This window comes from Ptychodera flava, chromosome 5, assembly GCF_041260155.1.
Source record: "Ptychodera flava strain L36383 chromosome 5, AS_Pfla_20210202, whole genome shotgun sequence".
In the NCBI taxonomy this organism is placed as follows: Eukaryota; Metazoa; Hemichordata; class Enteropneusta; family Ptychoderidae; genus Ptychodera; species Ptychodera flava.
The window spans coordinates 10,582,852-10,597,809 of record NC_091932.1 but is presented as its reverse complement, the minus strand read 5'-3'; the positions used below and the strand labels follow the sequence as shown (position 1 = coordinate 10,597,809).

General features: G+C 37.2%; 1 protein-coding gene across 1 annotated transcript in view; it reads left to right on the top strand.

Annotated features, from left to right (window-relative positions):
* The window catches only part of LOC139132981 (uncharacterized), a 61,692-nt gene extending 57,195 nt beyond the window's left edge, over positions 1-4,497 (top strand). Inside the window, exons 54-57 of the mRNA XM_070699325.1 lie at positions 990-1,068; positions 1,653-1,775; positions 2,544-2,747; positions 3,265-4,497. Of these exons, the coding sequence (XP_070555426.1) occupies positions 990-1,068; positions 1,653-1,775; positions 2,544-2,747; positions 3,265-3,560 (702 nt within the window). The 3' untranslated portion in view covers positions 3,561-4,497. The remainder of the gene's footprint in view (positions 1-989; positions 1,069-1,652; positions 1,776-2,543; positions 2,748-3,264) is intronic.
* The last annotated feature ends 10,461 nt before the right edge of the window (positions 4,498-14,958 follow it).

Below are 14,958 nucleotides of genomic sequence, written 5' to 3'. Positions count from 1 at the left end.
AGAGAGGTTTAGTTACACGTAATTTTGTATACATCTGACGGCGCGCAGTGGCATACGCGTATTCGTGCTCACATAGAATAGAGAGGTTTAGTTGTGTGTTCCCGATTATTTGCTGCATATTTTTCTCAGAAACATGCGAAATTCGTGTAATTTTTAAGAAACATGAATTTTGATGTGTGAGGACCACTCTTGTAGTAGCTCGTTGTACCCTCAAACTACCTTAATCGGCCGATTTTCTTTGATACAGTTATTTATGTGGTTTAGAGAATTCATTTTGGAAGCGTCAGACAAAAAGTAGAATGCGATGACAACATTTCGTTCATGTAAGGAAATTATGGCAAGTATTCCTTGTACAGGTGCAAACTCTACGAAATATTCTGATATCAAAGATGTTTGCTAATATAAATTATACCTTTGAGTTTGCTTGTCTAAATTCGTGGAAATCATTGAGAAAATCTCAAAAATACTACACGTAATTATGACTACGTGTAGAAGTGTTGTTTGACGTTCGGAACGTCTGTTTTACACGTACCGGTATGCGAAGTCTGGTTATCACATGTCAAAGACGCTACGCGTACTGATCGAACGTAATTACATGTAACTAAACCTCACATTATAAAATAAAATCATCACTTGAAAGAAGTATTTCAAGGTTTGCTCTTTGTAGACAACTAATTTTTCAGTCAATGATTGCAGCTAAGATTTAATTTCTCCATATGGGTTGGTGTGTTTCATAGAGTGAAAAGTCCAATTATCATACCGTTGACAGCTTTCTTCCACATGTCTTTGATAGGATTGAAAACTTTGTTCAAAAAAATAATTAAAACAGCTAATTTGGGTTTTCTTTTAGTGTCAAACACTTTTTTTAAAATCATATATCCATGGTTTAATGAAACTTGAAAGGTGTTTACATAATGAGTACATGTACCGGTACTTGGTGTAAATTAAAGCTGTATACAGACTTGTAATTGCTTCAACCATTCTTTCAGGTTGATGGTGACTTCATGGCAAATCTTGATCCCTGTCCAAGCACCCACAAGTATCTTAGTGTTACGTACAAATGTGAACGTGAGTACAGTTACTTTGTTTCTATCATAGAGAGTTTATGTCATATCACGTGTGGATTTTGTCTGAATGTAGAATTCTATCGGTGAAGGAAGGACAATTAAGTATTTCACAACTCTAGATCAACAAACTGCAGTTTTTATCAGATCACTTCCAGCAGGAATACTCAGGAAACTTGTTCAAAAGGAAGATAGTGCTGACCTTAGAGTTTTGATACCTTTAGGATTACAATGTCTAGCTTGAGTTGGGACTTGAGGCATTTTTGCAAAGACATTGTAGCCTGTGGTGGAAGATGGCTGTAGGCATTCTGTAGTGATAGAAGGAGTTACAAGATCAACTTATATCATAGCAACGGGCATGGATTTCTGCAAAACACTGCAAGGGTCACTATTTCCATCGTTTGTATAAAATTTCAATGAATTTGCCCAAATGAGAATTTCATTACTACGCTTGCTAATGTTGATCCAACACTTGTCACGAGGATTTGTGCTGATGTATTTAAAGTAGGAAAAATATTAGTGTGACCATACTGTGGTGGTTCAAGAAATGAATTACAAGCACTAGAAATTACTTTGATCTGTCCACAGCTGGACGTCCCAAAGGAGATCTTGTCCAAAGGTCGTGTCAAGATCATGGTGACCTTCAGCTGTCCTGTCCAGAGGAACAGAATAACCTACGAATCATTGCTGCAGGATTTGGCAGATATGAAGGTACTTCATATAGGAATACTTAGCTGACAAAACTTTTTTCAACATTTTTCAGTTAATAGCTGTCATTTTTTGAAAAAAGCAGAACTGTTATTGATGCTTTTTACAGAATTTAGAATCAGTGGTTAGAAATCATCAAAGTGGTGCATCAATTTCGTTTTTCTCAAATAAAAAATTAAGATAACGCCTTACCAATTCTGCACTACAAATTGACAAGACTTTTTGACAAATTTTGGAAAAAAAGTTCATCTCATTGATAATTGTATTACTAGAAGAGAGATTGTCTTCATGTTCCAATCCATTAACATTGTGTTTACTTCAGAAAACACATGGAAAGTGGTTAAAGTAATGATACCGCAATACTGAGATGGGACACTTTGAATGTGCTGTTGTAAATGTACTGGATATTTCAAGATGGTAATCCTTTTCTCTCAGGATGTTACAAGTGCAGTTATGACAAGACTTAACTTGAAGTCTTAGTTGAAAGTATTTGCCTAATTTTTGGTGAATTTGCAGATTAAACTGTTTTTCACACATTCTATACGCTTTCATAAGTTATCTTTCCAATATTGAACGATAGTGAGCATTGATATTAAATATCAAAATTACTATTGATAGTTGGTTTGAACTTGAATTTCTTATATTTTAAGATATGTCAGTAGCATAATAAAGACATTACAATAAAATTTGACTAGGTAAAATATGAGAAGCATTTTGTACATTCCATTATGTTAGCAATTAAATTCCTCTATTTTCTGTTTTCATCACTAGGAGAAGATGTATGTCCATATCGCACTGACCTTGAAACATTCACAAGTAATACAGATTGTGACGTTCCTGGTGTTGTTGCTAAAGTTCGTGAGATATGCAGAAATGTTCAGAACTGTACTGTACCTAATGACTGGCCATACTACACAGACCGGGAACCCTGCATTGGAACCTACAAATACCTGCAGGTTACAACAAGATGTCTCAGTGAGTTCAATTCAGTGTTTCAAATTTTTTGAAAATATGAACAAAAGTTGAAACTCAATCAATAACATTGTGATTTATTAGCAAATCTTACAGAAATCTGAAATGGTTGGGGGGGTACAATAATTAAAGCCCTATATTTCGTAACAGTCATCAAAATGTCCGTCTTGTAAACAGGCTTTTAGATATCAACACAAGTGACTATAAGTGGAAAGAAACCTTGGAATACAGGCTAAATAGGTTACCCTAGGGGACCTCTATCTATGTAGTCTAACATTAGTGGCTCCCAAGGTTACAAGGGATTAATGTCTCTGCTGTGTGTCCACTAGTTTTCGATCTAACTTTGATTTAATATCAAAAGTTTGTAGCTCCGTCTTCAGTAGGGTTTTCATTTTCCAGCATTCTCGTCAGTGCATAATAACACATCTTTAAGTTCTTTAATGAGTATTTTGTATACAATTGATTCATGTACAAAAATGATATAAAATGTATCATACCTTATGTATTTTCTCTTGTACAGTGCAACCGATTGAGCTGACACCATTCGGTGAATACCAGTACTTTGTTAATCCAGTCCCAGAATTGAAGCAGCACGCCCTCCATGGCCACACCATAGCAAACCTGACAGTCAGGAACATTCTGGACTGCGCCAACCGTTGCATCAAGATCACCGAATGCATCTCGTTCAACTACAGAAACAGCCGGGATCCAGGTGGCTTTCCGTGTCAGCTAAACAATAGACTGATGATTGAAGAAGAAGACGATTTCTATTTTGATGCAGGATACAACTATTATGAAATAGATGCATATAAATAAACACTTACAATCCAATACTAAATGTACGCAGTGTAGGGAGCATTGTTTTTTCAAACCTAGTTTTATACTATTTGATAAATCAGTTCAAGTATCATGTAATTTCATCTGTTATGACAAACATATCTATAATGTTGAAAATACTCTATTGCAATTTCTGCCTCAGTCACACCCATACTTTGATAGATCCTCAATGTTTCAGTGGATGGGAGTAACTGTCTGCAGGGTAAGAGGGGTTAAAGGTCACTTTCCACCTGTATCATTCTCACTCCTGACACTGATGACATATCAATATTTGCATAGAGTGACATGTACTAGAATAAAAATAAAAGCAATGTACTATTAACCCTTTCACCCCTAATTCCCCTGTACACAGGTCCACAATCATCATTGATAACAATGGGGTTGGACCAAACCATGGTGATGAAAGGGTGAAAGTTGTCTTTCAGCAAGGACAAGTTAGCTCGTGCACTAGTTTGCCAATATTTAGAGTGACTTCTGTGAGTAAATGGAAACTACAATTTGAAATCGCGTAGTAATCCACGAGCCAAGCAAACAAAAGAACATGTGAGCCTTACTTAGAATTATTTTGCTTGGTTGTGGATTTGCTCGGATCATACCCGTTTTCAAGATCTTAGGACAGTATCTGTATTTTATTATCACTCTCAAATAAGACAAAAATTTTACATGACAAGTAAGTATTCCACAAAGTGTTTTCAATCAATAGCCATCCATGGACTTGAGGATTTTAAAGATTCTGCTGTGTTACAGTATATAGAAAACAAAGAAGCCAGATTGAAGCCAAGTGACATGTAAACAAAACCTTTCCAGTGGTTTTATGCAACACAAACAAAAACAATTTCTGTCAATGTATTATCCTGTAGTTGTTTTGATTTGAAATAAACTTCAATGTGTGTCACATTTGTGAGCATAATAATTATCTCTTGTGTTTTGGTAAAGTTCATAGCATCTCACTACTCTGTGCACATTCAGATAACTGTATCTGTTGCAGTCTATCACATGAACAACAAAATAGCCTTCCACATTTATATTGCAAAACAATGTTGTTGTTTTTGGTATAGCTTTTGAACAATGCCTGTTTGACATTGATTTATGAGTGCAAATATCAGTTCACAGAGGCCTTCATTCCTTTTTCGTCATGATTCCACTTCTGCATTTATTTAATTTGTGAAGATGTTAATTTTATGTGAAATTACTGCCCTTGCAACTCTCCACAAACACTGTCTAAGCATTTATTGGCATAGTGCAATTTATAAGATAAACAACAAATTTCCATCAAAGAATTTCATCACAAAATGAATTCAGTGATTGGACAACAACATAGACATGCTGGTCTTGAGAAAAACCCATAATTCTGCAATTGGAAACTCACAACCAGAACTGAACATGACAAAAAAATATCAGATAATCATCACGCTTTATGCCATTGTTAGTGATTTTGTATATTATACGACGTGAGATGCTTACAGCGGTTACGGGTGACAGATAAATATACCTAAATTCTCGGCAGAGTGAAACATCGTGTATTTCCTTCGTCGACGGAGGGCGCTGTAATGTGAATCACTGCAGGCTGACAGGTGCCCTTTAGCTGCTACCGTACTCACTTTCGAAAGCAAATATGCCGAAGTAACGAGCCATTAATAATACTTAAAGCCTCAAAGTGCAAGTACCTTTTGATATATAGTCATGGTGATTTGTTGCAGTGATTTTTGCCACTGTTATCACATATATCACGATGCGCTTTTTCACATGTTGTGGAAAACCATTCCGGAAACTCGGGCAGGTTGTTGTGAATTAACCCATGCTGCAATAATTAATAGTCAAGTGCTTTCAATCTGAAGGCTAACACTTTACTATGCCCGCTCCGCCCTACCCGTCCGTGTAAAGAGATTGTGTTTTATTCAACGAAACTTCATCGAGACGTTTAATTTTCTAGTCAGGTCGTAGCTGTTTACAATAGCCTCCATTCTCGCACGCCTAAAATTAAAAGGGCATGCGTAAAAAGTCTATGACCAGGTTGACCTTGCCAAGTCTGAAAAGCCGCATCTGTTCATTTTCCAAACATTTATGTACCAACCAAGGCACCAAGTGCTACTTAACATATTGGATTCCGCTTCAAAGATCACCCTAGAACATTTTCTCGGAATCAAACCGACGATAGACCAGAGAGTTTGTACACCGGGACTCAGATGCAACGAGCAACCACCTTGTGTAGGGGAGATCTCGACCGATGCCATGGACCAAAAATACTGTAAAAGTTATTTCGAGCTGTAGGCCACATTGAGCTATTCTAGAGAAATTAATATATCTGGTCATTTACCTTCTTTCATCGTATTGCGATTATTGAAAACATCATCAACATCGTTGTTTTATCAAGAACAAACAAGATTCCTGTGACGACCCGTTGCTTCATGATATCGCTGGCCTTTTCCGATCTTGGAGTCGGCATCTTCGGTGTTTTCTCCATCCCCGTTGCCATCACGACAAACTGGGTTTATGGCAACGGCTGGTGCGTATTCTGCGGTATCCAGCTCCATGTGTTCTTGTCGGCATCGATAGCGTCTCTGCTTCTCATCAGCGTGGAAAGATTTCTGGCCATCACCATGCCTTTCAGGTATCTTCGATGGTTCACCCATCGTCGTGTAATCACCCTCATCATCATCAAATGGATTGTTCTTGAACTTCACGCCGTCATTCTCGGTGCAGCGCACGAACAGTTTTACGGCTACCTTAAGCATGCCTACATATGCTACCCACGGTACGGCAGTATCGACTATGAAGTGATAACGACCGTGTCGATGACTGTTCTGGTCTTCATTCCGTCGATTGTCATCATTGTTATATATATACGAATTATGCGAATTTCCTGGGTGCACTCCCGTCAGATCAGCCGTCAGTTGTCGAACAGCGACGACGGAACGAATCGAAATAGCACAATAGACTCATGATGTCAGACTAGCGAAATATGAAAGCTGCCATAATGTTTCTGGTGGTGTTTGGAGGTTTCAAAGTGACTTGGTATCCGTACGCAGTGATAACCACCATAAACTCTATGAGGGTGTTCTATGGAGGCGCAACTCCATGGACAGTTTTCAGTATGGTATGGCTCGGGGCTTCAAGCAGCATTTTAAACGTGCTTATCTACAGCGTCATGAATGGGGCTTTCCGGGCCATGGCAAAACAGACAGTAAATCGCCTGCATCCGATGCGGCAGTGCCAATTGGTCTCATGTTTCGCCATCCGTTTACGACGTTGAGAGCGAAGTCGGCAAGGAAAGGATTGAGATGAGAAATAGGTCAAATGTGAGAGAAAATTCTGACACTGACACAACAAGAGTTGAATGACAGTTGTAGTACATCCCAGAGGGAGGAGAACTTTTACCAATAGCTGACAATTGTACTAGTTATACGAAACGTATAAAGTTGCGAATGAGATTTAATTGTTTACTTTAACAAGGATTTCATTATTTAAAATTTGCCGACATTATTTAAGTTGGATAAGCTATTATTTAATTACGAGGGCAAATGCGTCCCTCTAACGACGGTAAGCAACAGTAAGACACCTGTGGCGAGGAGAGGTAAAAGATTGGTTATCGTAACTTCTTCAGGTGCATAGTTGTCTGTGTCATGAAAATTTGTCTTACTTATGCGCGACATGTATTGAAATGTAGCTGCAATAGTTATTGTCGTGGGCTGTATGATAAGTTTCGCAGCTGTTGCCTTTAAAAGGCAACAGCTGCGAAACATATGCGGGCCAAATACACAAGCCGCATATTGAATTGCCAGTCCAAAGGCTGCAGGTATTGCAGAAATATCAAACTTTAATATTACATGTATTAATAGCCAAGTTGCATGTTATCAAGAAATCGTCCGATGAAGGAATATGATAAAACATTCCCAGATCACTTTGTTACATAGTGAATCCCATGAATATAGAGTTATCTTTTCCCCAGCAGTTCTAGTCATAAATGTAAACCTCTTATACTTTTAATCACTTAGAGCCACACTTCTAAAAACTTGTTGCCCTAAATCAATTTAACACAATTGGAACTATAGTTTGGGATAATTGGATAGTGCAGTAATGTCGATTTAATCTACAAATGTAAGCTCATCTGCTTTTCTTTTTATATTTCACACTTGTTTTTATGAGTTATTTGCGATATTGAAACATTGAGCTACTTATTATGGTACCCAACACTTTTGGGAAATTTGCAAAAATTGAAAATCCAATTACCCCAAATTAGTCCCAATTGTGTATTTGTTTATCATGTGTTCTTTGAGCATGTTTCTTTAAACCAAAGACTCGGAACTTATAAAAGCAAAAGCAACTCCTGTGACTTACAGACGTGTATATGTAGTATAAATTATTGAAATCAGATGAATTGCTTTAGTTTGCTAAAATATAAATGTAAAATAAGCGTATTTTGAAATAACATTTACATCAAAGTGTCCTGGATCCATTCTTACAGAAGCACAGGGAGCTCTTCCTCCTTGTTTATTTGTGTCTGTTTGTTTGTGTGTAAGTGTTTGTGTTTGTTTATTGTTATTTTAATAAAATAACAGCGAAAAGCTGTTTTGTTAATATGTGTCAATAAAGAGCAGTTTATTTATTTATTTATTTATTTATTTATTTATTTATTTATTTGTTTGTTTGTTTGTTTGTTTGTTTGTTTGTTTGTTTGTTTGTGTATATGTATTTTCCGACGGTTAGGGTTAGGGTTAGGCTTAAGTTAGGGTTAGGGTTAAGGTAGGGTTTGGGCTTAAGTTAGGGTTAAGGTTAGGGTAGGGTTTGGGCTTAAGTTAGGGTTAAGGTTAGGGTTAGACGTAGGGTTAGGGTTAGGGTTAGACGAAGGGTTAGGGTTTGGGTCAGACTTAAGAGGGAGTGACTTACGTCTAACCCTAACCCTAACTCTACGTCTAACCCTAACCCTAACCCTATCCCTAACTCAAGCCTTATCCTAACCCCAACCATAGGAAGTAGATATAAACGAATAAATAAATAAATAAATAAATAAATAAATAAATAAATAAATAAATAAATAAATAAACTGCTCTTTATTGACAAATATATACAAAACAGCTTGTCGCTGTTATTTATTAAAAATAACAATTAAGCAAACACAAACACATACACACAAACAAACAAACAAACACAGACACAAATAAACAAGGAGGAAGAGCTCCCTGCGACAGAAGCTGCAAATAACTAAGACCAAAAGTTCTTCATGATACGCCGCATGTGCATGCTTCTCCTTGTATGTTGTTATTTTGATATTTTTAATGTACGCACAGCAATACATTCATCGTTACACGGTAACTGTGTGCACCGAAAGAATTCCAAATCCTTTACGTATTCATGGAAGGGAAATAAAATGTTAACATACCTAATGACGTCCTAGGTGCTACTTGAATCTTGTTTTGCTCTTCAAGCTCTATCGCTGATGGAATAAAAAATTATTCTCGCTTCTTTTCTCAACGTCCCCTGCTCATCGCACTATGACCACTGCATGCACCGACGGACATTTGCTGATCACTGCGTCTCACGTGACCAGACAAGCAACACGTCTTTGTGCTAGTCACTGAGGCGGGGACCAGCCAACGACGGACGTTTCAAAGTTGCAGACGACACTCCCCTCGAGGTCACGTGGCCGGGCCTTTCCCTCGAACTTTTTCTTTTGGTATATAGACCGTAAAATATAACCCCCTGACATTAGTGTACACTTCTAGCCATATTTATGACACTATTTGTTAATTTTGTGTCACAATTCAGCATAGCATAACATATCATATGTCGACAGCATAGATAAATTACGAGTGTCTACTAGCCATAAAAGTGACGTCAGAGGGTATTTTCCCTTCCCCCCTACTCGTACGAGTCCAGGGACACCGCATGCCGCAATTCATGTAGAAATTGCTCAGTCACGTGACCAACTCGAAATGTCGTCTTTCATTTTGAAGCGGTGGCGGGTGGTCAGAGTAATACGAGCAACAAGCCATGGATAAAAAAGCGTTATTCTGCATTTCCACAGCCAAGGAACGTTTTTAACTCGAGAGTCCGAAAAGCTTGGTGACAACAAATATTCAAGTGCAGCCAAATATTTCATTTGGTAAGCGATGAACATTGTCAATACCACTGAATTTTTTGACGTCATCTGATTATTACTGATAATGTATCCGATTATCGAGTCCAGCATTATGGCCCCACAACCGTTGTGGAGACAAGGCCTAACCCCACAAACTTTTTACAGTCTTAGCTTAACGTACGGGTACTGCGATACGATGTGTTTACACATGTGTACCGTAAATTTTACCATGGCCGAAACGTAAAGTCTTGACACTTGATTTTTCTGAAAAAGAAAACCAACTGTAATTCGATCGAGCTGTCCAGAGTACACCTGTACCCGAATTAGACGTGAGTGCTGCCCCCCACATACACCACCACCAATTGCATAGTTTTTTTTTCGAGCCCTTTTATCACCCGGGAGAACGTGCGTTAACAGATAGAGGATAATAAGGGAGCCCAAGCCACAAGGTGTTCATTGAAACACGTACACCAAGTCCTGGCAACGGAACATCAACAGGTGGTTGAGGGGCTTTTCACGATGTACGGGCGCTTGCTCAATTCTGATTTTTGAAATTTCAAACGGTGTATGCAGACCCTCAGCATTTCGATTATATGACAAAACAACAAGTTATATAAAGGACGCCATAAATATAATCAGTGTCAAATGACAAATAACCATATATTGATCTACGCCGAGTCAAACGTTTGCGGTCGGTGCGAACAGCCGGGCGCGGGCCCTAGCAGGTACTGAGCACGTGTGATCTGTAACGCACCAATCTGCTTCCTTTATTTACTGTGCTTTAGCTTGAAGAGGAGGGGGTCTCACTGATGAATCTGCAATTAGCCCCTCCTGTTTCTTATGTAACTATTTTTTAAATCAAACTCTAATATTGTTCATGTACCGTGGAACTGCGCGAAGTCTATGGACTAATGAGGCTTACTGTCAAATTGAAGGAATTAAGTTCAGTTATCTCCATCATATTCATAGTGGGCGCGGGCAATAGCGAAGTGATTGATCGTCTTGGCAAGCAAGTAAACTCCTGCGTTCATCATAGAAAGGTAGAAAATGAGATCTTATATTGCGACAACGAAAACCGGTTTACAAACAGTAGACGTTGGAACATGCAACGTAAGGTTTTTATTTAAAAAAAACCCAGACGCCAAGCGATAAATGATACCATAGGGAACCCAGAAACCTGGTTGTTGTTGTTGTTGTTTACATTGTTGTTTATGTTTATAAGTCGTGTTGTTGTTGTTGTTGTTGACCAATAAAATTCAACGAACATAACTGTTGTATTGTTGTTGTTTCAAACGTAATGTATATGTCATAAGAAACGCTACAAGGACACTACCATTATTTGACCCGATGCAACTCTATGCCAACGTTTAAAGGCATGGTCCAGGCGTCAGATTATCTTGCCAGGAAATTTACTTACTATTTACTTACTTACTAGATTACAATTTCAATGGAAAACAAAGGGCTATGACACCTTCATAATCCTCTCACAGAACAGAAGAAACTCGATCCCTGAATCGAGTCCCCAACCTTCATGAAGAGAGTGTACGTACGTTGGCATAGAGTTGCATCGGGTCAAATAAGTGTCCTTGTATTGTTTCTTATGACATCTATATTACGTTTGAAACACAATAACACAGCAGTTATCTTTGTTGAATTTTATTGTTCAACAACAACAATAACAACAACATGACAAAACAACAACATGACAAATAAACATAAATAACATACGCACAACAATAACAACAATAACAACAACAACAACAACAACCAGATTTTCGGGTTCCCTATGATTATACGACAATTTTTTTTCCAATTCCACAATTGCAATAAAGTAGACCCTTCCTTTCCTACAAGAAGAAAACACTATCCTGTCCATCTCCCTAGGGACTTGTTTAATTTAAGAGTGTTTACTCTTTATGGGATTTTCAATCATTGTCACATTTCTGCTCTCTTCTTTTTTCCTTCTGTCTTGCTTGGTCATCTTCATCATTGTCGTCGTCGTCATCTTTATGATCATTATAATGATCTTCATCACATGATCATGATATGATGGTGATCATCACAGTCATCATCATCATCAAGTGTTCCTTAATCTGAAAAAACATAGACGATCAGCGACTGTCGTAAACGATCATGTTCCATCCCTTTTAAAATGATTTGTTATTAGATTTTCTGAATGTATTTTACAGGTGTTTTCCACACTTCAGCCAGAACACTTCCCATCTAGCTACTTCTCTCACAAAAGTAGTGATTGATATCAGATTTATTACACTACAGATTCCTTATTATTTCTCTTTTCGTTAAATTAATCGTCTTTATTCTCTCAATACCGTGTGTGATATCTGCATGTTCTGTCCTACAAAGGTTTAATGGCAATAACCATTACTCTTTTAGGTGTTGTCATTCTATACATTCAGACGACATGTTTGTTGTACTTTGTTAGAGAAGGCGTATTGGGTCACTTCATTTTTCAGAAAAGAGCGAAGTTTTTTCAACGCGGGAGCTAATTGAATATTTACGCCTCTAAACATTTCACGTATTAGCTGAAAGACAGACCGAGAGCTCAAAGACGTATAGTGTCCCATTGTACATGATAGATGTACAATGGGACACTCTAATCGAACAGGAAATTAACACTTAACACGATTGGAACCAATTTGGGATAATTGGATGTTGAAGTAATGTCGGTTTAATCTTCAAATGTAAGCTCATCTGCTTTTCTTTTTCAGTAATACACTTGTTTTTATGAGTAATTTGTAATATTGCAACATACAGCTATAGTGGACCAAACACATTTGAGAAATTTGAAAAATATGAATTATCCCACATTAGTTCCAATCCTGTTACTTCAAACGATATGAAAATGACGAAGACTTCATTTCACCTGAGACAGGTGGATATATGATTTATTTTCCTATCCTTGAAACCATCAAAATCTTGGCAATTTTCAATAATGTTCGATGCCTCTCATGGCCCATGAGAGGCATCATGGGCCAGTGGCTAGAGCAGTGGACGCACGATCACAGGAAAGTGAGTTCGAGCCCCGGCATGGCTATGGTGTTGTGTCCTTGAGCAAGGCACTCTATTCTTCATTGCTTCTCCCTACCCAGGTGTGATGGGTACCTGGTAGGACAGTGGTTGTAATGTGTGCGTTTAGCTCTGCTGCGCTGACTGGCTTCACATTATGGAAAATGCAAAGAGGTACGGGGGCTTTAATGTGCATGAGTACAAAATATCAACACGGGATTGATATCCATGGGTAAAGCGTTTATTACATCTTTATGAAAAGTTCTGGATCAGTTCAACAAGTTAGCTAGGTAAATGACAGGATGTCTTGAGATTGATCTAATATGGAAATGCGAGACAATAAATAAAGTCTTTCGGTTAAACCTAAAAACATGTGCAATCGAAACCCTAAATTTCTAATAAAGCGGACTCTATTGCCCAGAGTGTTTGCTTATACGTTTTTGATGACTGGGTGGGAGATTGGTATGGTGAAACACAATGTTATGACAAATACATATTTTTGCACATGTTTGCCAAGGGTGTGGTTGGGTAGAAAGATAAAGATAGTTTCAAACCATTCTAAATATTCAGAATGACTTGAGCATTGAGGTCACGCAATTGGACAGGAAAAAAATTGTACATTTAATGTGGTCTGAGCCCTTTATATTTATCAGTACTAGCTGAATCAAAAATCAAAATATTAGTTTTACAATTCGAATAAGACGGACTCGGTGATCCCTGATTGGCAACGTTTCATTCTTGATGGAGAATATATTTCTGAAAGTGTGACAAGTCAGTCGGTCAGCTGCTGTCTGTAGATTTGAGACAATTAACATGGAGCAGGCTCAGTATAGGTACACGGGGCATTTCTTCTTACAAATGAGGGGCATCATTAGCTCACGTGTGTAAACACGTGGGCTATTGTCATAACGATGTCTGTCTGTCTGTCCGTGTGTGTGTGTGTGTGTGTCTGTCTGTCTGTTTACACGATAACTCAAAAACACCTGAACGGATTCAAGTCAGATTTGCAAGAACTGATTAGATTTTGGTTAGTGTGGCTTGCATATTAATGAAGTTATGCAATAGCGTTTTTTTCCGTACAATGGTTTCTCTATGGAGACGGTAATGACAGTGTAGACAGATATCAAGAAATACTGCACAAAATTTCATGAAACTTTTCACAGATGACAATCTCAGAACATTATGATGATACTGTGAGTGTCATGTCAATTACTCTTCTCATTTGCATATTTAATGAACTTTTGTTATTAGTGAGATAACTCTGAAATTCCTGCACCAAACTTGATGATACTTGCAACAAATATTGATCTGATATATATCTAATTATACTTAGAAGCATTTGACAGTGTCAAGGTAACAAATAGCTCATTTGCATATTTTATGAAGTTTTGTAATTAGTCTTATAACTCCAAAATAACTGCACCAAATGTGATGAAATCTGCTGCAGATACTGATCTGATAGATATCTAATTGTGGTGTTAAGTATTTAGTTGTGTGGAGTAAATTAAGGTTTTATTTGCATATTTAATGAACTTTGTAATTAGTGATATTCCTCCAAAATGACAGCATTGAATTTAATGAAAGTTGCTAAAGATGTTGATCTGATAAATATCAAATTGTACTGAGAAGCATCGAGCAGTGCAAAGTTAATAAATAGCTCATTTGCATATTAAATGAAGCTTGATAATTAGTCATATTACTCTGAAATAACTACATCAAATGTGTTGAAAATTGTCAAATATACTGATCCGACAGATATCTAACTTTTTTGTAAAGCATTTAGTAGTGTGAAGTTAATTAAGAGTTCATTTGCATATTTAATGAACTTTGTTATTAGTGATATTACTCCAAAATTACAGCATTGAATTGAATGAAACTTGCTAAAGATGTTGATCTGATTAATATCCAATTGTACTGAGAAGCATTGAGCAGTGTAAAGTTAATAAATAGCTCAGTTGCATATTTTATGAAGTTTGATAATTAGTAATATTACTCCGAAATAACTGCATCAAATGTTATGAAAACTGCTGCATATACTGATCCGACAGATATCTAACTTTTTTGTAAAGCATTTAGTAGTGTTAAGTTAATTAAGGCTTCATTTGCATATTTAATGAACTTTGTTATTAGTGATATTACTCCAAAATTACAGCATTAAATTTGATGAAACTTGCTACAGATGTTGATCTGATAAATATCCAATTATATTGAAAAGCCTTGAGCAGTGTCAAGTTAATAAATAGCTCATTTGTACATTTCGTGAAGTTTATA